General features: G+C 39.7%; 1 protein-coding gene across 1 annotated transcript in view; it reads left to right on the top strand.

Annotated features, from left to right (window-relative positions):
- The window catches only part of Lrrk2 (leucine rich repeat kinase 2), a 142,896-nt gene that overhangs the window by 43,816 nt on the left and 74,263 nt on the right, over positions 1-24,817 (top strand). The window contains exons 15-22 of the mRNA XM_052160189.1: positions 5,687-5,831; positions 6,350-6,489; positions 8,511-8,639; positions 8,712-8,882; positions 15,565-15,823; positions 19,952-20,140; positions 22,318-22,436; positions 24,608-24,677. Coding sequence (XP_052016149.1) covers positions 5,687-5,831; positions 6,350-6,489; positions 8,511-8,639; positions 8,712-8,882; positions 15,565-15,823; positions 19,952-20,140; positions 22,318-22,436; positions 24,608-24,677 — 1,222 coding nt within the window. The remainder of the gene's footprint in view (positions 1-5,686; positions 5,832-6,349; positions 6,490-8,510; positions 8,640-8,711; positions 8,883-15,564; positions 15,824-19,951; positions 20,141-22,317; positions 22,437-24,607; positions 24,678-24,817) is intronic.

Below are 24,817 nucleotides of genomic sequence, written 5' to 3' on the forward strand. Positions count from 1 at the left end.
GCTCAGCTTGAGCAGGCTGACACATTAGAGAAGCCATTCCAGTGACTTACTTGTAAGTTCTCTGAAGGGACTTAACGGTTGTAGATGGTAAGTAAGAGGGTGTTTCTAATTAATGTCTGTTGGCATCCTTCTAGTGATACATCCAAAGCTTACACTTGGATAATATTTGCTAGATTGGAACTAATAAGTTAATCTTGATTCATATTTGAACAGTAATGCAATAAGGACTGTTTTAAAGATGCAATATTAGGTAAATGAGTACAAAACTATAGTGGGCTTGTAAAATATACATAGATGATATGGATATATATATATATATGACATATCATAAGCATATTACATATTACTTCTTTTCACATTTACTTGAGTGTTTAAAACATGCTCTTATTTTTAGTTTTTTAGATACTTTAGGTTCTGTCACTTGTGATCCCACAAGAATAATTCTTTAGTTAGGGAGACAGACACAGACTTCCTGTTACAACTTATTAGTCAATTGCTAGACCTATAAAGGTTAGAGGTTAAGGGACGTCAACAGGGCAAGGACCAATAAATAAGTAAAAATTCTGTAGAGGTGAAGATATTAAACATGAGGAGATGTCTATCTAAGACAGTGAAGCTCCGGTCACCAAGTCCATGATCATCTTGGTGCAATCTCTGGAACGAACCGGGCTAGTTGAAGGAGAGTACTCACCAACACAAGTGGGGCACTGACCTCTGTGTGGGAGGTGTGTACCCATACACACACACAAATGCACTCATGCATGCACATGCACATAAATAAACCATGCAGTAAGTTAAAAAAAGGATACTAAGCACAAGGAGAGTTGCATTATGCCTGCCTTATGGTACATTCTTTAGAAGCAGAACTGAATACATGGTTTGTGAAGTTCAGCAACAAAGGAAATTAAAGTTTCCCTGGCTTGAAAAATATCAAATATTTCAAGACAGTGTCAGCAGAATGTAAAACCACATTCTTGAAGTATTTCAAGACGAAGACAGCAGAATGGAAAAACCACTGCAAGTCCACATTTTTCCTTCCTTGACCCAGTTTAAACATGATTTTACATTATCTGCTCAAAAGTGTATACCTCACTTTTTCCACTGATGCATATATATATATACATATATATATATACATATATATATATATACATATATATGCATATATATGTAGTGTGTCTACACCATAAGAGTTGTGATACTTAAATGTTGATATTTGTAAATTCATTTTTTGTTTTTACCTAATTACTTCTTATTTAGAAATTTTAATATAATATATAATTTTAAATTATTTCTTAAGATTATCATATAATTACATCACTTTCCCTTCTTTTCCTCCTTTCAGATCTTTCCGCATACCCCTCTTTGTTCTATCCCAAATTCATGGCTCCTTTTACAATTAGTTGTTATTAAATGCATATGTATACACACACACACACATATATATTCCTAAATATATATCTATATAATATATAATATATATTAGAATAGAATATATTATATATAGAATAGAATATATATAATATAATACATAATATATTAGAATAGAATATTTTATATATATAATAGTATATATATATATATATATTATATATATATATATTCCTAAATAGAGCCTACTCTGTGTGATGTTTCTTGTATGCTCTCAGGGTTGATCCTGTGGTAGTGAATGACCATTTGGTGGGCTCTTCCATGGGGAAGACCACCTCTCCAGCTCTTAGCCTTTCTCAGTTATTTGCAAAATTCTGAGAGGCAAGTGCCTGCAGCTTTTGTCCTTCCATGCGATGGCTGCTGCTGTGTGATGCAGCTGTGCTAATGCACTGACCTCACCTGCGAAGGTAACTTGCAGAAAGGACTTTGTGTAGTTTGGAGTTGCAGGAGGTGATGAAGAAGATGGGCAAAGGAATGGCTTTTGAGTCTGAGACATTCCTTTTAAGATTCATTCCTTCTTCCTTAAGAAGAAATCAAGGAGTGGGAAGGCAGCAATTAAGTCGTTAGGGAACTTTTTGTCTTTGAGTGCTTTTAATTCAGAGTCATTAAGAGAGAAGTCTGATTATATAAAATTAAAGGGTAGCGAGAATATGGAGGTAGCAGGTGTAGGAGTTCCTAATAATAAATTCAGAAGGGAAGGAAAATGGGTACTTGCTTTGCCTTAGCCCATATTTTCCTTCTGAGGAGAATTTCAGCCTGGCTCTCGCCATTAGTCTGTGTTGACTGCATGGACAGATCCTAATAGCACAGCATCATGAGGGCTGTGTCAGAGAATGGGATACTGAGATGACACCAAAAATCCTGCCACCTTCACATGGTGAAACCATGTACCTATATCTGCACATATCCCTTACCACTTTCCAGTTGATATTATTCTATTCTTTATTTGTGGTCTTCAGATGCACGGAATGTGGAATATCTACTTGGCTGCAAAATAATGTGACATTATTACTCATAGAAAGAGAATTAGATGCTAATTATGTTGACAAACAGAATTCCCAAGAAGGGGAAGATAAGAGTGTCTAGATTAAATGATATGGGACACAATGACAAACTGAGAAGCTAGAGACAGAGGACAAGGCACAGAAAAAGAAGCTAATTACATCCCCATACCCTGTGGGAAACAAAATGCTAAAATCATGGAGATCATGGAGGAGCAGATGACAGCCAAACCGAGGCTGGAGGTAGGGAGCTGTGGGCATGTAGGCTCATCAGAGCTTGTGATCTAGCTTGAAGTTATCTCAGCATTGTCCTATAGTAGTGATAGGGCAGGGGATCAGATTTGGGGAGGTAGATACTATGAAATAAGTGTTTGCATGATGTGTCTGTGTGAAATTAATTCCCAAGAAAGATGTCATGGTAATCTTTGAAAGAAATACTGCAAGTTGAATGTTACATTGTTGTAGAGGTCGGAGAGTATGGTCTAAATATATGTGTATGTGTATATATGTGTATGTGTGTGCGCGCGCGCGCGCGCGTGTGTGTGTGTGTGTGGTGTGTGTGTGTGTGTGTGTGTGTGTATGCACCAGTACCATTGAAAGAGGAAGTGTAGGGATATGGTTGTCAGTGTATGTGCTTCCCATTTCTTCTCAAACAGTAGCTTGTCCTTGAAAAAGAACTTTATTCCATCAGGATACCCATATATCCCAAATTACTAGAGGAAACCCTGATTAAAGAACAGATGTGGTAATTAGAATCTAGATCTCTAAGACATTCAAGGCCTGGGCCTGCTACACAAGCTGTGAGATTTAAGCTTATCTGCACATCTTGGAAGCTCAGCAAACCTATGACCTGACAAACTTTGGCAGGAAGAAATGACACTTGGGGTCAAGCTCACTTAGAGCTTCCTGTGGTGAGAGACAGGACTGCAAACTTGTTAAGTTTATTGATGGCTTTGCAACAAAATATCCCTGGTTTGGTTTTATTTCTTATTCTTTTTTTTTTTTAATTTTCCATTTTGGGAAATTTCTACATTTTAAAATGCCTTTTATTTGCTTTTTGTGAATTTCACAACATGCACTCAACCCCACTCATTTCCCCTGCCCTTGTACATGCCCTCCACCACTCCCCCACAACAGAGATAAAAATGCTCACTGTGGAAACTTTGTGTGTCCCACAATGTACACACCCCTCTGTCTACACTTCTTTGCTTGCAAATGTTTTTTATTTCCTTTCTGTGAGATGCCATCTGTAGTGCTCAATCTTTCTAGCCCTACTGAACTCCGTTTCTATTAGAAATGATCCATTGTGCAGAGAATAAGATACAAGTGCCAACTTCCTATCTTATGTATATCTACAGCACATTTTCTATACCAGCATGGACTGAAGAAGATGTCATTTCGCCAATCCATCTTTTACAATGCTGTTTGCATGAATTTAATTAGATTATTGTGCTGTGTGTGTATTCAGTGCAATACTTGACCCAGAACAAGCACTTGAAAGAATGTTTGCTCTTGTTACATACAATCAATTAGTAATATAGAAGGCAGAAATAAGGATAGTAATTTGTCCTTCTGCCTCGTCCTTTGTCACCAATGGCAGGCAGGAAAGCTGGCCCTACCCCTCACCTACTGCAGCCCTAGGGAAAACAGGCCCTGCACCTCACCTGGGTAGCATAGTAGAGCTTGCCCTGTATGTAAGGGTTGTGGATGAGCCAGCTCCAAGGGAGAATGTGGGAGAATTGGCCCTGCCTCCTTGTTCTCCCTTTTGGCCTCTCCACTGGCAGCTGGTGAGAGAGTTGGCTCCAATAGAGGTCATGAGAGCAGAAGAGCTATCCCTATTCCTCACCTGCTGCAGCACTCAGGAGAGCAGGCCTAGAGCATCATCTAGCAGCATAGTAGAGCTCTCCCTGTGTAGTAGGGGTGTGGATGAGCAGGCCCGAAGGGTATGAGCATGAAAGAGCTGCCCCCAACGCTGCTACTTGTCTTTCATACAGTGATTTGAGCAGGGGAGAGATGTCCCTACATCCCATGCTCATGGGCACCAATGGCAGGCAGAAGAGATATCCCCAAGGATATTAGAGCAAGAGAAGTGGCCCTGTCCCTTACCTGCTGCAGCACTAGAGAGAGCAGGCCCTGCACCTTACCTGGGCAGCACAATAGATGTGTCCCTGGATATGGGGAGTGGAGATGAGCTGGCCTAAAGATGACAGTGTGGGAGAGCTGGCCTTGCCTCTTGTCTGCGTGGTGGTGGCACAGACAAGAGAGAGACACCGTCCTTCCATTCCTTGTCCCTTGCCATCAATGGCAAGCAGGAGAGCTGGCCCCAGGGTCATGAGAATAGGAGGACTGGCCATGGTCCCTAACCTGCTACAACATTTGAAAGAGAAGGCCATGGCCTTTGCCTGGGCAGATGAGTAGAGCTGGCTCTGGTAGCAGGGATTTTTGGTGAGCTGGCCCCAAGGGAAGGAGAATGGGAGAGCCCGCAGGCTGACCAGCTCAGATATTTCTTAGGCCCAATCAAGGGCTTGGAATTAGTCCATCCCAACATCTACCCAATGGATGAACTTCAGGACTACATGAAAGGGAAAGTCCTACAGATCCAAAACTACAAGATCTCCAAGACATAGGGCAGCAACGGGATATCTAAGAGGAGTCCCTGAGGTTCCAGTATTGATAGAGTAGCAGAAGCTAGAGTCTTCATACCAGACTAACAAGTTGTTGCAATGAACATTTGCAAGCCAAGAAGTCTGTACAGAAAGGTAGACTGTGGAACACACTGTGACACACTACATCTTCTACAATGAGATTCTCTTTCTCTGTTGGTGGAAAGGTTGCAAGGGTGGGTGGCAGATGTGAGAGGAGGGAGAGATGAGTGTGATTGGGATACGTGATATGAAATTCACAAAGAACCAATAAAAAGTAAAAAAAAAAAAAAAAAAAAAAAAAAAAGATAGTAATTTGTATTTGACCACATCATTTGTTTTGAGGCTGAGTCTCGTATATTCCAGACTACCTATATGCTATCTAACTGAGGGTGATCATGAAGTTTTGGTCCTCCTGCCTCTATGGGTGTACCACATGCCTTGCTTTTTGATTCCTTAATCAAATTTAGGGATTTTCATGGTATTCAACCACTGTACTGTCTAACCTGCATCCCCAGATGTTGAATTATGCTTTACCATTCTGCAACTGGTTTTTATAGATTCAAACCTTACCCACAACAGTAAATACTCTTAAACTTCTTTTAATTTTAGTTCATTGGAAATCCTGGGATTCAGAAATGTGGATTGAAAGTAATCGCTTCTCTCGTGCATCTTCCTGATGCCATAGAGACGTTATCCATGCATGGTGCAGTTGACACAGTCCTCCACACCTTACAGATGTATCCAGATGACCAAGGTTGGTACAGATAGAGCTTGGGACCATTGCTTATTATCTTCGTCAGGGTTTCTATTCCTGCACAAACATCATGACAAGGAAGCAAGTTGGGGAGGAAAGGGTTTATTTAGTTTAAACTTCCATATTGCTGTTCATCACTAAAGGAAGTCAAGACTGGAACTCAAGCAGGCCAGGAAGCAGGAGCTGTTGCAGAGGCCATGGAGGGATGTTCCTTACTGGCTTGCTTCCCCTGACTTGCTCAGCCTACTTTCTTATAGAACCCAAGACTACCAGTCCAGGGATGGCACCACCCACAATGGGTCCACCCCTCTTGATCACTAATTGAGAAAATGCCTTACTGCTGGATCTCATGGAGGCGTTTCCTCAACTGAAGTTACTTTCTCTGTGATAACTCCAGGCTGTGTCAAATTGACACACAAAACCAGCCAGTACACTTACTAACTGGATTTTTTTGTTATTCCTTCCTTCAGTTTTGAGGTTATAAGAATTACCGTTGTTACTTTTCTCTTTTATTTTAGAAATTCAGTGTCTGGGCTTACACCTTATGGGATGCTTGATGACAAAGAAGAATTTCTGCATAGGGACAGGACACCTCCTGGCGAAAATTCTGGTTTCCACTTTGCAGCGATTTAAAGATGTTGGTGAAGTGCAGACTACAGTGAGTACACTCAAGAGAACTGGGAGCTTACACAATCTCCCACGCGTACTCTCACAACTCTCATTGTTGTCAACAAGATATTCTAGTTTATTAAAATCATTTATCATTTTGTAATATTTTAATTATAGAAGGTGCAGAAAATTGCATTGCCTCTAAAGATCCAGCGTTTCATTATTAGATCTGAAAAATCAGTATGTTTACTTGCCTTCTAGCCTTCACATAAAAGTGCTAAAGACATTCCAGTAGCTGATTTTTTGGTTTGTGCTTAGATTTTGGACAAATACAAGTTATTATTATTCTAAAGATGGTGGTCATCTGTGGTTTCTCATGAACCGATTTTGCCTGTAGGGATTTTTGTGTCTTGGTGTTTTCTTCCTAACACCAATTTGGTTTATTTCACCAAGCTTTATTGAAAGCAGACATATAATAATTGTCTTTCTGAGAACTGTAAGATGTTTTAAGGTTGATTCAGCAGGGAATAAGAAAAACAGTTTCTTGGTGTGTAGATACACATCGCTCTAGCTATTCTGGAAGCTGAGGAGGGAAAATTACTTCAGCCTAGGAGTTTGAGACTTGTAAAGTAGTGGGACTGTTATCCACTGCAAAAATTAAATGCTTCATTTCTTTTGTGAATGTTAGCCAAATGAATAGTTCAAAACTTCTGTATTGGGTTTGGATTTTTGACAATCAAGTTTGTATCTTTAATGAACCCTATGCATTTTTTTTAATTGTCAAAATTGACCGAACCAAGTTAACCAATAAAAATACCTAGGCTATAACCACTGCATAAATGTTCTCAGTAAATCACATATGCAGGTAAAGTGTTTTATTGTAAAGTACTGAAGACACTGCCTTCTTAGCTCAGAGCAGGAGTGCATTTTATAATCGGTGTTTTGGAAAGTGCTTTACTCTAAACCGATTAAAGCCATAGCAGAACTGATTAAAAGCCACCTAAGGGAAGGAAATAACTGTGTGGTCTGGGGCTTCAGTTACTATGGATTAATTTGTTGCATGTGAATTTTCAAATCTCTATGGCAGAAGCTACAGAAGCCCAACTGGGAGCTCACTAAGCCTCCCAACCTATTTCATCGGGACAGTGCAGAGCTGAAAATGCTTCCTTCAAATGTCCAGTCCCAGCTTTGCTGCCACACTCGCATGTCTAGAATTACTTGTGAGGCTTTAGGCAACATACTTCTCAGAACCTCACAAATGAAATGTTTTTTTTTTCCTCATGGAGTGTCTGTGTTTGTAGAACTCAGCATCTTAAGAGAGCAAAACCATCCATCTTGATGCATAGAAAGATGGTTCTGATGTTACTGTAGAGGTTAGGCCTATCTTTTGGGAGTTAATTCATGGTCTTCAACACTGAAGCTGCTTGTGGAAAGGACCCTTCCTTGAGGCATTGCATAGATCAAGAGGCCTGGTTAACCTTGGCAAGCTTGAGGCCCGAAGAAGAAATGTGGCTGTTTGTAGGAAACCCGACACGAGAACCCACCCTTTGCTTTGACATTGGAGCCTCAAACAGTTGCTTAAAACAGAAGCGAGATCAAGAGAACTTGCGTGGCTCTGAGGTAAAAGTGTATGGAGGAGCTAGCATTAAAAGGTGGGAGACGTGCTGGACTCCATGACTACCGTGACGTCTTGAAGGCAAGATTGGTCACTTTGGATCCAGATGCCGCCAACTGTTCTAATCCTGAGCAACATCTAGCTTTCCTCCTGCAGGTCTGGTTTCCCAAAGGAACCTTTAATGGCCAAATTTGAGAGGATTAAGTTTTTGTGGATGGTTTACCAGCTACTGTTTGTTTTCCTTGTCCTTAATAATATTTCTTAGTGCCAAAAGAGGGAGACACTTATGATTATTTCAAGGTTTACAGCTGTCAAGTTCATGTTCAAGCCTCTCTGTTTAGTTAAAAGTGCAAATGGGATCTTAAATATCATATATGTACTGTTGTATATCACATTGAGCTATTTTTGCCATAACTGATTATATCATTCACCATTATTTTTGCTTGCACTTTCAGGGATTACAGACAATCTTGTCAATACTCGAACTGTCAGTATCTTTCTCCAAGCTGCTAGTGCACTATTCATTTGATGTGGTCATATTTCATCAGATGTCTTCCAGTGTTGTGGAACAAAAGGATGAGCAGGTATGGGATTGCTGCCTGTGGGCTAAACCTTATCCCTCAGCTGCCTCTCATCCCCATTCCTGTTCTTTCTAGTTCCTCAACTTATGTTGCAAATGCTTTGCAAAAGTGGCTGTGGATGATGCGCTGAAAAGCACGATGCTAGAGAGAGCCTGCGATCAGAATAACAGCATCATGGTTGAGTGCTTGCTCCTCTTGGGAGCTGATGCCAATCAAGTGAAGGGGACAACTTCTTTAATCTATCAGGTAAATATCCCGGTCCTCACTTTTGTTTGTCTCCATTCTTCTTCTTCTCCTTCCTCTTTGACATTGTTCCCTCATTAAAAGATTTATTGAAACATGATATACCATACAATTTTCATGGTTAAAGTATGTAATTCAATCATGAAAGACTGAGACAGGAGGATCACCAGTGAGTTTGAAGTCAGCTAGAGCAATACAACGACACAGCGAGAGCCCATCTCTGAATGGAAGTACAAGGCTATGTGCTTGTGTTTGTGTAGAGTTGAATTGGTATTGCCAGAGTCAATGCTAGAACGCGTGCATCAGTGCACCGTTAAATCTCATAAGCAGCAGTCCAGTTCCCATTTCTTTCCCCCTGGACGGCTGTAAACTTCTCTCTTTGGTGCCAGGTAACCACTTGCTTTTTTTGTGTTTATGGATCCATTTATTTGAAACATTTAAAAATCATGATCTCATGGTCATGTATCTGTGACTGGCAATTTCCCATCACTTTCCATGCTATGCACACCTCCAACCTGCACCATTCTATTCTCAGATCTACTGTATCAACTTTGCATGCTAGGGTATGTGATATGACGTGCCATTGTCTGTCTTTGCTTGACTTACTCCCCTTACTTGTTGGTCTGGAGTTTCATCCGTGCTGTGATTCAGTGATGAGGTTATGGCCAATGAGACCGAGTAAACCTTCCATTTTGTAAATATGTCATCTTCCTCGGCTCATGTCGTAGTGGGCGCCTAAATGGATTGCATTTATTTATTAGAGTGAATGTTGCTGAACATGGGATTGTAAATGTTTTCCAACATTTCGTTACCTTTGCACATATATTTAGTAATGAGTTTACTGAATCATATGATAATTCTGTTAAGTTTAGGGGTTGTCTGTTTACTTGTTGATTTGTGAGTCTTACTAGGTCTGACTGGTCTGGAACTTACTATGAAGACCAGGGTAGGCTCAAATTCACAGAGATTTGCCGGCCTCTACTTCCCGATGCTGCCTTAAAAACACTCACCACCACAACACCTGGATCCTACTTTTAGGTTTTATTTTTTGACACTTCTATATGGTTTTCCACAGGGCTAAACTAACTTACATTCTCACACACAGTTGTAAGTGTTTCCTTTTTTCCACACTCTTGAGAGCAGTTTTTGCTTTTGCCTTTTTGATAACCATTCTTACCAGCTAAGGTGACTTCTCACTGTGGTTCCCATTGAACTGTTCTACTGATCGCTCATGTGAGCCCCTTTTCTCCTCTCTCCTAGGCAGCCTCTGGGGAAACGTCAGAGCCAACCGGATGCTGTGGGTGTTTCCAGTCTAATGCTTCATTTGCTTGTTTATCTTCTTGTTAGGGTGTGAGGAACTCTAAATAGTGCCTCTCGCTTTGCATCTTCACAGACTTTGCTCTCCAATTGTCCTCCACACTACATGCAGGTCTATTGTTGGAACCCATCTCTCTCATGTTTTTATTTTCTTTGCTGTTGTGTTAACTTTGTATGGGAAATAAGGCCGCTATGAACATAGTGGAGCATGTGTCTTTATTACATGTTGGAGGATCTTCTGGGTATATACCCAGGAGTGGTATAGCTGGGTCCTCAGGTAGTGCTATGTCCAATTTTCTGAGGAACTGCCAAACTGATTTTCAGAGTGGTTTTACCAGTTTGCAATCCCACCAGCAATGAAGGAGTATTCCTCTTTCTCCACATCCTCTCCAGCATTTGCTGTCCCTGAGTTTTTAATCTTGGCCATTCTGACTGGTATAAGGTGGAATCTCAGGGTTGTTTGGATTTGCATTTTCCTGATGATTAAGGATGTTGAATATTTCTTTAGGTGTTTCCTTTGTTTAGCTCTATACCCCATTTTTAATAGGGTTATTTGGTTCTCTGAAGTCTAACTTCTTGAGTTTTTTGTTTATGTTAGATATTAACCCTCTATCAGATGTAGGATTGCTAAAGATCTTTTCCCAACCTATTGGTTGCCATTTTGTCCTATTGACAGTGTCCTTTGCCTTAAAGAAGCTTTGCAATTTTATGAGATCTCATTTGTCAATTCGTGATCTTAGAACATAAGCAACTGGTGTTCTATTCACGAAAATTTCCTTTGTGCCTATGTGCTCCATGTTCTTCCCCACTTTCTCTTCTATTAGATTCAGTGTATCTGGTTTTATGTGGAGGTCCTTTATCCACTTGGACTTGAGCTTTGTACAGGGAGATAAAAATGGATCAATTTCCATCCTTCTACGTGTTGACTGACAGTTGACCGAGCACCATTTGCTGAAATGCTGTCTTTTTTTGCCCTGGATGGTTTTAGCTCCTTTGTCAAAGATCAAGTGACCATAGGTGTGTGGGTTCATTTCTGGGTCTTCAATTCTATTCCATTGATCTTTCTGCCTGTCTTTGTACCAATACCATACAGTTTTTGTCACTATTGCTATGTAGTAGAGCTTGAGGTCAGGGTTGGTGATTCCATCAGAAATTCTTTCATTGTTGAGAATAGTTTTCGCTATCCTGGGTTTTTTGTTATTCTAGATGAATTTGGAAATTGCTCTTTCTAACTCTATGAAGAATTGGGTTGAAATTTTGATGGGGATTGCATTGAATCTGTAGATTGCTTTAGGCAAGATGGACATTTTTACTATATTAACCCTGCCAATGCATGTGCATGGAAGATCTTTCCATCTTCTGAGATCTTAAAGATCCCAGATGTCCCTCAACAGAGGAATAGATACAGAAAATGTGGTACATTTACAAAATAGAGTACTACTCTGCTATTAAAAATAATGAAATTCTTAGGCAAATGGATAGAGCTAGAAAATATCATCCTGAGTGAGGTAGTCCAGTCACAAAAGAACACACATGCACTCACTGCTAAGTGGATCTTAGTCCAAAAGCTTGGCACACCCAAGATACAACTCACATGAGGCTCAAGAAGAAGGAAGACCAAAGTGTGGATACTTTGATCTTTATTGGAAAGTGGATCAAAATACCCATTGCTCACAGCCAACCAATAGAATGAATATAGGATCCCCAGTGGAATAGCTAGAGAAAGGACCCAAGGATCTGAAGAAGTTTGCAGCCCTGCAGGAGGAATAATAATATGTACCAACCAGTACCCCCAGAGCTCCCAGGGACTGAACCACCAACCAAAGAGTACACATAGAGGGACCCATGGCTCCAGCTACAAATATAGCAGAAGATGACCATTTCAGACATCAATGAGAGGAGAGACCATTGGTGCTGTGAAGGCTCTATTTTCCAGAATAGGGGAATGCAAGTCAGGAAATGGGGGGGGGGGGATCAGGAGGGGAAGGGGAGTGGAATAGGGGATTTTTAGAGGGGTAACATGGAAAGTGGATACCATTTGAAATGTAAATAAGGCAAATATCTAATTAAAAAAAAACTTTGCATGGGAAGATGCAACATATATCTATTCAGTCCAGACAGGTCATCAATGATAGATCAAAGTACAGTGCTGTCAAAGTCTGACTTGGCAAGCTAATGAGTTTAGTAGACTTTACCAAGGATATTTGAAGAGCTACATAAAGGATAGAGTATGGTCCCAAATGACTCAATCTACACAGTCTTACCCCATCATGGATGACAACCTATAGAAGCTTGTCACTGAGCAACCCCCATTTCAGTAAACCTTTTACTTTCTACCTATCCTACTATCTCCCCAGATCACTTGCAACCCGGGATGGGGCCAGAAGTGGCTGGAATCCCAGCTGAAGGTCCTGTGTCCACCTTCAATATTCTTTTACTCCATAATTATTACCAAGAAACTACCCTTTGCCTCAAGATGACAGCAAGGGGAGCCTGTCATAACCAGAGGGGAAAGGCCATATCTATGAACTCTTTGTAGAGACTGAAGAGACAGAGTTGGGTGTGTCTCTCAGCTCTTTGTAGCAGTGCTCAGAAGGTCTAGATTCTAAATGTTCTAGTCTTTCTGTTTTCATAGAGCATTAAATGAGCTATTTTACCAAAATAATGAGATGGGAGACCTAGTGGATTAATGAGCAAAACCAAAAACAAAATCTACCTTCCTGCTGAATTGAAGTGTCAGGAGATTTAGGTGATTACAGACCTGTCACATCATGAAGGGTACTCGGGTTAGCATTTGATCAGAGGCTGGTATTTGAATCTATGTATCTGGTGGACACTGTCCACTTGTAGAACCATCTGGAGTTGGAATTGTTGAATTCTGGAAGAAATGAGAAAGGGAAGGGGTGCTGAGGGTGGCAGAGGCTTTAAGGGTAGAGCAATTGTATCAGAGATAGGAGTGTCTGCATGGCACAAGTTGTGAAAGTTATATTTCGAATTGGGCTTTTCCTGATTTGTTAAAATTACAAGGAAGGAATTAGGGAGTAAAGATAGCTTTAACATCATTTTCATGAATGTTCTTAAGGTTAGTCACAATGAATGATTAAATATTTTTGGATACCCAGAAATAAAGTTTGGTAGAGATTAGTGGACCTATTTTCTACTGTGGATCAGAACATACTTGATTTTGCAATACATCTTTGTTGTGGTCAGTTGGCAAATGAACAACTCTTTAAGTTACTGTCTCAGATCTTTTTCTTCTCCCCACCACCTTGGGCCTGTAGCCACAGATTAGACCAACAAGAAGAGGGGTTTTGTGTATTGTCCTGTACATAGGTCTTTCCCAAAGTACATTCGTGGGTTAGACCTGTTTGTATATAGTCCTATCCTTGAGCATAAACAAGTAGCTAGGCAGGGTAAGGGAAACTGAAAGAGAAACAGTTTGATTGGCTAGTTCATAAGAAGTAAATTCTTTAGATAGTTGAAACACATAAGAGAATAGAAGCCAGAAGAGGTTTTCTAGGGCATTGTTGATGTCAAAAGGCAGAATTAGGCTCATCTATGGCACAACATTCTGGTACAAGAGAATAATTTCACCTTGGAGATAGTGAGCAAGTTCTATTGCATGGGGCCAGTATAAGAACAGGGCATGATTGAAGAACTACAGCCCAGGGTAGGTGATGTTTTACAGCATCCTGATTAATCATGACTTACCGAAATGAAGCCTTGGCTGCAGGGGCAAAGGAGCTCTTATGGGGAAAAATATAAGAACCCTTACCTTGCCACTTGGAGAAAGTCTGCAGGGGCAATGAGGCCTCTAGGAAAGTTCAGCAAGCAGTTATTGGACCCGGGAAATATCCTATAAGGGTCTGGGTTTGAATAGGCATCGCTTGTTCTTGGCCACCCCCACTGTGTAGCACACTGCTTTTCCTTTTCTTCCCAGCCTTTCTCCTCAGACAATGAAAGCATGTATCCAATCATCCTCTTCCTTCAAATTCCAATAAAAATATTTTTAAATACTTCCCTATACATACAAACCTGAAACAAAAATCAAGATTTACTTCTGTAGGTCCATGAGCATTTAATGTATGTTTTCATTATATTTTAGGGTTTAAATTTAAATTCCAAAATATTTTATATTGCACACTATAACAGAAGTATACACTATTCATCTTTGCCTTGTCCAGAATGTTGAATTCGTAGAATTGTTTTGTGACTCTTACTTGGGAGTCTTAGACAAGGGTTTGTTGATGGGGCACCGATAGGAACCAAGGAACATTTCCATCTAAGTCTAGCCTGTAAACTGATGAGCTTACTGGAGTTATTTATAGGAGCACAAGTAACTTAAAGACAGCTGCATTCTGGGAAAGTGCCCCCCAGCGTGGGTGATGACCCATGAAAGCTGTATCCCTGGAGCTCCCAGCCCAACACAAAGGAAAGTCCAGTAGAGAGTCTTCGCATCCCAGATATTGTCCACTGTTGGGGCCAACCTTGGGGAGGGACTTTGTACAACATGTAACTTTCTGGACTTATGACATCTCTAGGTCTTCCAAGGCTAGTCAGCTTCTTGAGTCCCATGAGCCTCCTCTGTTCCTCGAGGAGGGTATATTTCAACATGGCATCTGTGCAACAAGTGTAAGTGCAGTAGATGCTCCCAAACCTAGCCTAGGTTGACAGGAAAAGGGTTTTGTGGACCTGTTTAGAAGTCGTTCCTTGGAAGCAATTCCACTCTTCATTGTCAGGATACCAGCAGTCCGGTTCAATAGCAAACACCAAACATGAGTTAGTAGCAGTGGCACAATCTTGCAGAAACAGCAAGGCTGTGCAGACACAATTGGCACAAGTCAGTGGGAGTGGCCTGAATACCACGAAAAGTTCTTTGGAGTGATTCTCTCTACCAAGTGAAAACCAATGAAGACCAGCAACGCACTGCATGGAGTAGCAATGCAAGAGGCTCCGCTCACTGTCTGTGGGGTTCCATTTATATTCTTTCTAAACCTCACACACACTCTCAAGTGTCTGTTTTCAGCAAAACATCGAATGCCTCTCACAAGACAGCTTCCAGAAAAACATTACATGACACAACTGAGTTTTTAAAGAAACCAGAAATGTCTACTTCAAAGGATGATGAGGTCTCTCAAAGCATTGACTAGCAAGATTATTAGATTTATGCTAGAGTTATATCTGTGGCAATAATTTCATTTCCCCTTGTCTATTGGAAGAATATGTTTTGCCTCATTTCATATCATTTCAACCTAAATTTGAGGTATAAAGATTGACCATAACAAGATCTATTTTTCTGTCTAGCCAAAGAGAAGAAATTCAAGTTTTGTGTGAACTTCCCTCCCCACTCTCTCTCTTTTTAAATTAGGTATGTGAGAAAGAAAGCAGTCCTAAATTGGTGGAACTGTTACTTAATGGTGGGTGCCGTGAACAAGATGTACGGAAAGCCCTGACAGTCAGCATCCAAAAGGGCGACAGCCAAGTCATCAGCTTACTCCTGAGGAGACTGGCCCTGGACCTGGCCAACAACAGCATTTGCCTTGGAGGATTTTGCATAGGAAAAATTGACCCTTCTTGGCTTGGTCCTCTATTTCCAGATAAGTCATCAAATTTAAGGAAGCAAACAAGTAAGTATCAATAAGAATGTCTTGTGTATCTCTTGCTTCAAGTATACTCAATAGCATTGTTTTGAACCTTGGACTTGGTGCATGGTGCACAAACACTATTTCACCAATTCACAGTATATGAACTCAGTCATCATTGTATTTGCACTTTTCACAATCTTTGTAGTAGATTATAATAAGCATGGTGAAGTCAAAGTTAGTTTTGTCCACCATTGGAATAGTAATATCTATGCTACTGCTTTGCATATAACATATGATCACTGGATATTTATAAATTAGCAAGGATGAGTTGTATTATATAACAAGGACTTCACTTATCAGTGATAATTAAAACTGTTCTTCCTGAGGATGTTCTTCACTATCCTTTGATGTTCTCAATCCATGTACTTACGAATTTTTAAATCTAATATATACAATGTTTAACTTAAATTTTTTTGGTTACTTTTTTTAAATTGTGGCTTCATAGAAGGAATTGGGTAGTGTTCCTTCTGTTTCTATTTTGTGGAATAGTTGAAGAGTATTGGTGTTAGGTCTTCTTTGAAGGTCTGATAGAATTCTGCACTGAAGCCATCTGGTCCTGGGCTTTTTTTGGTTGGAAGGCTTTCTATGACCCCTTTTATTTCTTTAGGGGTTATGGGACTGTTTAGATGATCTATTTGGTCCTGATTTAATTTTGGTATTTGGTATCTGTCTAGGAAATTGTCCATTTCCTCCAGATTCTCCAGTTGTGTTGAGTATAGGCTTTTGTAGTAAGATCTGATGATTTTTTTAATTTCCTCAGTTTCTGTTGTTATATCCCCCTTTTCATTTCTAATTTTGTTAATTTGGATACTGTCTCTGTGCCCTTTGGTTAGTTTGGCTAAGGGTCTATCTATCTTGTTGATTTTCTCAAAAAACCAGCTTCTGGATTCATTGATTCTTTGTATGGTTCTCTTTGTTTCCACTTGACTGATTTCAGCCCTGAGTTTGATGATTTCCTGTTTTCTACTCCTCCTGGGTGAATTGGCTTCTTTTTGTTCCAGGGCTTTCAGGTGTGTCCTAATGTATGCACTCTCCATTTTCTTTTTGGAGGCACTCAGGGCTATGAATTTTCCTCTTAGCACTGCTTTCATTGTGTCCCAAAGATTTGGGTATGTTGTGCCTTCATTTTCATTAAATTCTAAAAAGTCTCTGATTTCTTTCTTTATTTCTTCTTTGGCCAAGGTGTCATTGAGTAGATTATTGTTCAGCCTCCATGTGTATGTGGGCCTTCTGTCTTTTTTTTTTTTTTTTTTTGCCATTGAAGACCACTCTTACTCCATAGCAATCCGATAGGAGGCATGGAATTAGTTCGATCTTTTTATATTTGTTGAGGACTGTCTTGTGACCAATTATATGGTCAATTTTGGAGAAGGTACCATGAGGTGCTGAGAAAAAGGTATATTCTTTTGTTTTAGGGTGGAATGCTCTATAAATATCAGTCAAGTCCAATTGGTCCAAAGCTTCAATTAGTTTTGTTGTGTCCCTGTTTAGTTTCTGTTTTCCCGATCGGTCCACTGAGGAGAGTGGAGTGTTGAAGTCACCCACAATAATTGTGTTGAGTGAAATGTGTGCTTTGAGCTTTAGTAAAGTTTCTTTTACGAACGAAGGTGCCCTTGCATTTGGCGCATAGATGTTCAGAATTGAAAGTTCTTCTTGGTGGATTTTTCCTTAGACCAGCAAGAAGTGCCCTTCTGTATCTCTTTTGATGACTTTAGGTTGAAAATCAATTTTATCTGATATTAGAATGGCTACTCCAGCTCATTTCCTGAGACCATTGGCTTGTAAAGTTGTCTTCCAGCCTTTTACTCTAAGGTGGGTTTTGTCTTTGACAATGAGGTGTGTTTCCTGTATGCAGCAAAATGTAGGATCTTGTTTCCTTATCCAGTCTGTTAGTCTATGTCTTTTTATTGGGGAGTTGAGTCCATTGACGTTAAGACATATTAAGGAGTAGTGATTATTACTTCCTGTCATTTTCGATGTTATTTTTATATTTGAATGGTTATCTTCTTTTGGGTTTGATGAAAGAAGGTAACTATCTTACTTTTTCCAGGGTGTCGTTTCCCTCCTTGGATTGGAGTTTTCCTCCTATTATTCTTTGTAGAGCTGGGTTTGTAGAAAGATATTGTGTAAATTTGGTTTTGTCATGGAATATCTTGGTTTCTCCATCTATTGTGATTGAGAGTTTTGCTGGGTATAGTAGTCTTGGCTGACATTTGTGTTCTCTTAGAGTCTGCATGAGATCTGCCCAGGATCTTCCACAATGTTTAACTTATATGGGAAAAGATACTCTTTTACTTATGATGTGTTCTTAGACATCCAGGATACAGATTTTTATGCATGAGGATATACATTAAAACTATCAGTAAATATTTTTAAAAGATTACGGGGAAGTGAAAAATACTCAAAACAACAACAATAACAACAAAAAACATGGGATACTCATCCAGTGAATCCTTTGCAGTAACATAGGAGAAGCAAGCAGCAAACTTAAATGTGGATGAAAATCAACCAGAGAAGTTCAGACAGGGGGATTGTGGGAGCCAGCCTGGTATAGTATGAACCTGGTTAAGAAAGGATTACAAACTTAACATTATATCAGTCTTTTGATTGTTGAAAATTCCATTGAATAGTGTCAATCACACTTAAGTGACAATAGAACACTATATTGGGAAATAGTTCTACAAATAATGCCCCTCCTCTTCCGTCCCTTTCCCTTCCCTCCTCTCCCTCCTCCCCTTCTTCCTCTTCTTCCATCTTCTCTCCCCCCCCCCCACAATCTCTGTATTCCCTTCTCTTCAGGTTGTCTCTATATAGTCCAGGCTGACATGAAACTCTCTAGGTAGAGCAGGTTAAACTTGAACTTGAGGACAAATCCACCATTGCCTTCTGAGCTCTGGGATTATAGACATGAGCTACCTTGCCCATCCTGGTTCTCTGATTTCTGACAGAATGGGGTTGTGACCCTGGATGAAGATTTAGTATTCCTTTAGTTTCTTGTGAAGATCTTACAGTAGCAAGTCTTAAGTTTAAAATGTTAATGTCACTTGGTTGGAAGATAAAATCACGATACCATTGGTTGTTTGTGTAAAGCAAAATTTTGAATTCACAACACTGAAATATTTCTCAGGCTTTATTTGACTAGCTCACATATTTTATTTATTAGGGGATCCATGAGAGTAATATTTGAAGAAGTCTTCTAGGGTATCTGTAGATCAACGGTGACTGCCAGTACATTTCTTCTTGGTATAAAATAAATTTAAAATGTAATGAAAAATTGGGAAGAGTATTGTCTTATGGTTGAAATTCATCATAAGCAACTTGAATGGGGAGGGTTTATTTTCACTGAAGCCTGTCAGAGGCAAGAGCTAATTCAGAGGCTGTGGAGGAGGCTGTTTACTGGCTTACTCTACATGCTTCCTCGTTCAACTTGCTTTTATATAGCACCTAGGACCATCAGCCTAGGGATGGCGTGACTCACAGTAGGCTGGGCCCTTCTGTATCGATCCCTAATTAAGAAAATGTCCCACAGGCTTTTCTCCAGTCCAATATCATGGAGGCAGTGTTTCAACTGAGAGTCTCTCCTTTTAGGATGGCTCTAACTTATGTCAAGTTGGCATATAAAATTAGCCAGCACAGGTGTTAAAATTCTATCACATGTGTCATTGAACAAATTTTTTTATTACATTTTTTTCTAGCAATGTCATAAGATTTCACAAGCATGGTGTTATTTAATTTTCTAGAATCCTGTTCTGAACATGTCACCTGCTTGTTCCAGGTGAACTGATTGGTCCTCAGAGAGCTTAATCAGCTTACAGGTGGTATCACAAATGTCTGTCTGGCTTTACAGTCTTAGCTCCTCCCTGAATTAAGTTAGTTTCATGACTGAAAATGGCCATTATACCCAAGACTCTATAGCTGCAGCACAAATACTAAAGTTGGAATGATACAGAGAAGATTCCACGGCAGATATACACTATTATTGTATACAGTAAAGTGATTCCGCAAGGAAAAAAATTTTTTTAAGCATCAGATATGTATAAGGTGCTTGAGAAAGGTATGTTTATGCTGGGTAATTACTGATTTCTAAGTTACCAGTTGATTTATTTGTAGACACAGGATCTGTCCTAGCTAGAAAAGTGCTCCGGTATCAGATGAGAAATGTCCTTCAAGAAGGTGTGGCTTCAGGCAGTGACGGCAACTTCTCTGAAGATGCGCTGGCGAGATTTGGTGAATGGTCCTTCATTCCAGACTCTTCTATGGACAGCGTGTTTGGCCAGAGTGATGATCTGGATAGCGAAGGTATCTATTCGAAACAGATCCACCGTGGCTCCCATCCACCCACTGGCACTGAACACTGAGAACTCACGCTAAAATCCTGCTTTAACTCATTTGGGAAAATGGGTAAAAAATGTGTTCCATCTAAAGCTCAAGATGCACTGTGCCGTGCATCGCAGTGTGAACCAGAGGGATCAGGCATGAACATGCTTATGACAAGATAACTCTCCTGCCCTGATACGATACCATTAGGTTTTTGTGGCTCTATCATTTTCTTAACCTTTATAAGTTAATGATGTCAGCCTTTCAGGGTTACAGGTAGAAAATAAGGAAATTCTAAGGAAAGGGTCTGGATCTCACTTGGAAAGTTAGTTCTTAACTTTATTATGGCTTAAACAATGTTACTATTTTATTAGCTCACTCAACAAAACTTTTGAAATTGGTAAAGCAAGATACATGATGATAGAGATTGAGTTAAGGGACTTGCTAAATTTTGCTCATTTTTTTTAGTGTACAAATTGACAGGCCTCACCATGACATTTTACTACATCTGTATCTCAGAACTTTGCCCATGCTTTGTCTGGTTCATAGTTACTTTCCCTTCTTATTTAGTTGATTTATTCACTGATTTATAGGGTCTATGTGGCACAGTGAATGTGTAGAGGTCAGAGGAGCATCTGCGTGAATCAATTCTTTCCTCTCACCATGTGGTTTCTGGGTTTTGAATGCAGGTTATCAGGCTTGGTAGCAGGCATCTTCCCTTAGCCATTTTCTCAACTCTTTTATTTAAAAATTTAGTAAAATAATTTATACTATAGAATGAGTTAAACTTAATATTGAACCAGTGGGTTTATACCAAGATTTATATTATATATTATGAAATTGATATTGTTATGTTGAATTTATAATTTACTTCAAGCATCTAGAATCAATTCTATTTTCCAAGCTAAAAAGTAGTAGAATTGAATATCTTCTTTTTGCACAAATAATTCCTCAATATTTATCTTTGAAAATTATGAAAAAATAATCTCTTTGTTCCACTTTATGTTGGAAAACTCATAATTTCTGTCATCTTCATCTCTTACTCTTAAAAGAATTATTACTAATTGTAAGTACAGCTCAATGATATATACACACTTGCCTATGCTAATCAATGATATGGGCTGGGTCAATGATAAGGCATTGCCTAGACTATGTGAATCATGAGGTCTCAGGATCAGCCCCGAATACTGCTAAAAAACAAAAATAAGTTTTAAAAAATGAATCCCCAAAATATGAAATCCAAGTGAATTATATTCAAGATTGTTGAATGCCTAACAATATAAGGTATATTTTCAATATTTTAAGCCAACTTAAAAAATCTATGAGACGGTATAGAGAAATAGAAAGGCTGTTGGCCATACTCGTCTGCTTCCTTTCTTTGCTCTCTGTGTTGTGTTTACTATAAGATGTGTGACTATTGGTTTTTATGACTTATTCTTTCTGAAACCTGGACTACTGTGAGACGGGGATCTCCTTATCACTAGTCAGCCCTCAGTGTTGACTCCGCCACAGGGGTACAATCGACATAGCTGAAGGAAGAAAACACTCTCTGAGTTTTAACTGAAATGCCAACATAGTTTACCATTTTTATTCTCAAGTTCAGAGGGAAATATGGAGTTCCTTGTGTGCATGCATGTGTGTACGTTGTATGCACAGCTATGTTTCCACAGAGGTATTAGGTATACATTAGGTATATTTAAGACTCATTGCCTTATTTCTTGGAAGCAGGATATCTCACAGAGCTTGGAACTTAGTTTTTCCACTAGGCTGGAAGCCAATGAGTCCGAACACATCCTCTTGTGTTTGCCTCCTGCCCCTTAGTGCTGGGGTTACACATGTGCCCCTTAGTGCTGGAGTTACATGTGTGCCCCTTAGTGTTGGGGTTACACGTGTGCCTCTTAGTACTGGGGTTACACGTGTGCCTCTTAGTGCTGGGGTTACACGTGTGCCTCTTAGTGCTGGGGTTACACATGTGCTCAGGACCACATAACTCATGGCTACCATTTTCCAAACTCTGGTCCTGATGTCTGTGTGAAAAGCACTCTTTACCTCCAAGTCTGTGCAGTTTCTATTAATGAAAATATTTAGACTTCTGTGGCTGACTGACATTGCGCAGATCTTCTTCACGTAATGATGGCTACTCCTCAATTTCAAAACAGGCAGCGAGAGCTCATTTCTCTTGAAGAGGAAGTCCAACTCGATTAGTGTAGGAGAAGTTTACAGAGACCCAGCCCTGCAGCGCTGCTCACCAAATGCTCAGAGGCATTCCAGTTCACTGGTGAGTTGCATGGTGTCTACGTTAAATGTTTGGTCCTGACATTCCCTTGATGACTGAACTCCCGCAAAGCTAGGTGTAATTGGCAGGGAGTTACCTGATATGCAAATGAATAGACATGAAGACATATTAATATATAACTTATCTTAGATTTGTGCACATACACTCACATACATGTACATTTTTTTAAGTGTAAAGACTTACACATTTCCAAGAGATGCTTGCTACTGAGAGCTACATTATTTTTTAGGTTGACTTTGAAAGATTAATGCGACATGTGCTTGAAGCTGGTCATAATGCCGTATTAAATGTTTAAAAATGACTTTTGTTATGGAAGAAGCCCTTAACTTTATTGGAAATATTTATTGTATATATTTAAGGCATATAATATGAAATGATTATTACAATAAAGTAAATTAACACATAATTTACTCTATCTCACATAATTTACTGCCCTGCTGGCACTGTCAAAAGTACCATAGATTCCCTTTATCTGACAAAGCCTTTTGTGTGTAATCCTCTATAAAGTTTTAAATGTACAGTGTTTTCAGATTTAATCTTTCTGACCTACGCTTGTGAGAATTCTGTTTTGGTTTAGAAGATGGCTTCTGCTTCAGTTCGTAAGTGACTCAGCTTGCCTTTCTGCTCCAGCCTCCCTGATTTCCCCACATTCTGGCAGCCTGCTTCACTCTTTATGTAATTTCCTTATTTATTTTCTTTTTTTGACAGTTGTATATATAAATATAATGAATGGTAGTAATTTTCACTCCCTACTTCCGTCTCTCAACTCCCTCTCTCCTTTTCCTGCAAAAACTCTTCTCCTTAACAACCCCCTCACACTTTAGTGTGTGTGTGTGTGTGTGTGTGTGTGTGAGAGAGAGAGAGAGAGAGAGAGAGTTTAATCAGGACTACCTGGAGCCTGGGTGGAATCATGGTCAAACCATCAGTGGCTACATCACTGAAGCAGGTCACACCCCTTCCTCCAGTCACCTTTGATTACCAGTAGTCCCCCAGGGAGAGGTGGAGCCTCAGGAGCCCTTCCATGTTGAAATATTGGCAGGTTCAGTTTTGTGCACGCCTTGTGCGGTCAACCACAGCACAGTGTTCATAAGTGCAATGACTGCATCCGACCAAGAAGGAGTCCCTTTGAAACACACTTCCCCACCCTCCTGCTCCATTGTTCTTTCTGTCCTCTGTTCCAAGATGTTCCCCGAGCCTTGGAAAGGGTGGATGTAGTTGTCCCAGGTAAAGCAGGGCACTCCATCTCTCATTCCAAATGCTTTGTTAAGTCTGATTAGTCACCACTTGCTGCAAAAAGAAGCTTCTGGGACGTTCAGCAGGTAATGGGACCTACTGCACACTTCTGCTGACAGCCATCACTGGAAGTAACAGCAAGGAGGGAAGAGACCTCTGACCTCCACACACACGTGTCTGGGCATGTGAACCATACCCAGCCGATATCACATGAAATTAATCCATAGAAAAAGAAGGTTGTCTGAAGAAAGCTGAGTTGTGTGGATATAAACATGTCTATTCTTCATTTCTGTAAGCTCAGCCTGTTGAGATACACCCCCCTAAGTGATTTGGTCAGTGTCTAATATGTATGCATTGTATTGTGCCTGGTAAATGATATACCAATTGAAAATATAATCAAACAAACAAAAAACAGGTTTTTTTTGCTTACCGTATTTTGAACTCATATGAAGATGAGTACAGCCAGTGACTGTAGGCAGATAGAATAAATTAGGTCCCAGGATTTGTATAAGGCAGTTGTGATTTCCTTAAGAAGTTGCAAATTTACTTCACTAGGTTGATGGAATTGACCTTCTGCCTTTTAATTTCTTTATACTTCAAACTTAAGGATATGGTCTGGTGACACTTCTGAAACCCCAGCACTCAGAAGGCCATGTCTGGAGGGTCCAGTTCTAGGCCAGTCTGACCCTGCTATAAGTACATAAAAGTAAGGGCAAAGGGCCAACACACAGGACATCTGAGCAGTAATGTGAAGAGCTTTCTCTTACCGTCATTTTTGAGCTTTCTGTTCTTGCCTATCTAGTTCTGCAGTCATTCCATTTCTTAATGGCTGCTACATAGAAATGTTCTCTTCTCAAAATAAAAAATAAATGATATGACAAATGATAGCAATTTTATTTAAGTCATTATTTATTTGATAGGGTCCTGTTTTTGATCATGAAGATTTACTGAGACGAAAAAGAAAAATACTGTCTTCAGATGAGTCTCTCAGTAAGTATAGGGAAATGATTTTAGTTACATAGATATTTGGGGCAGAATCTGTGGTTTCGTTTAATTTGCTTTGATTACTTTTTTTTTTTTTTTTTTTGCTGCCTATTTGAATTTACACAGCTTTCATATGTATTCACCTA

This window comes from Apodemus sylvaticus, chromosome 17, assembly GCF_947179515.1.
Source record: "Apodemus sylvaticus chromosome 17, mApoSyl1.1, whole genome shotgun sequence".
Classification (NCBI taxonomy): domain Eukaryota; kingdom Metazoa; phylum Chordata; class Mammalia; order Rodentia; family Muridae; genus Apodemus; species Apodemus sylvaticus.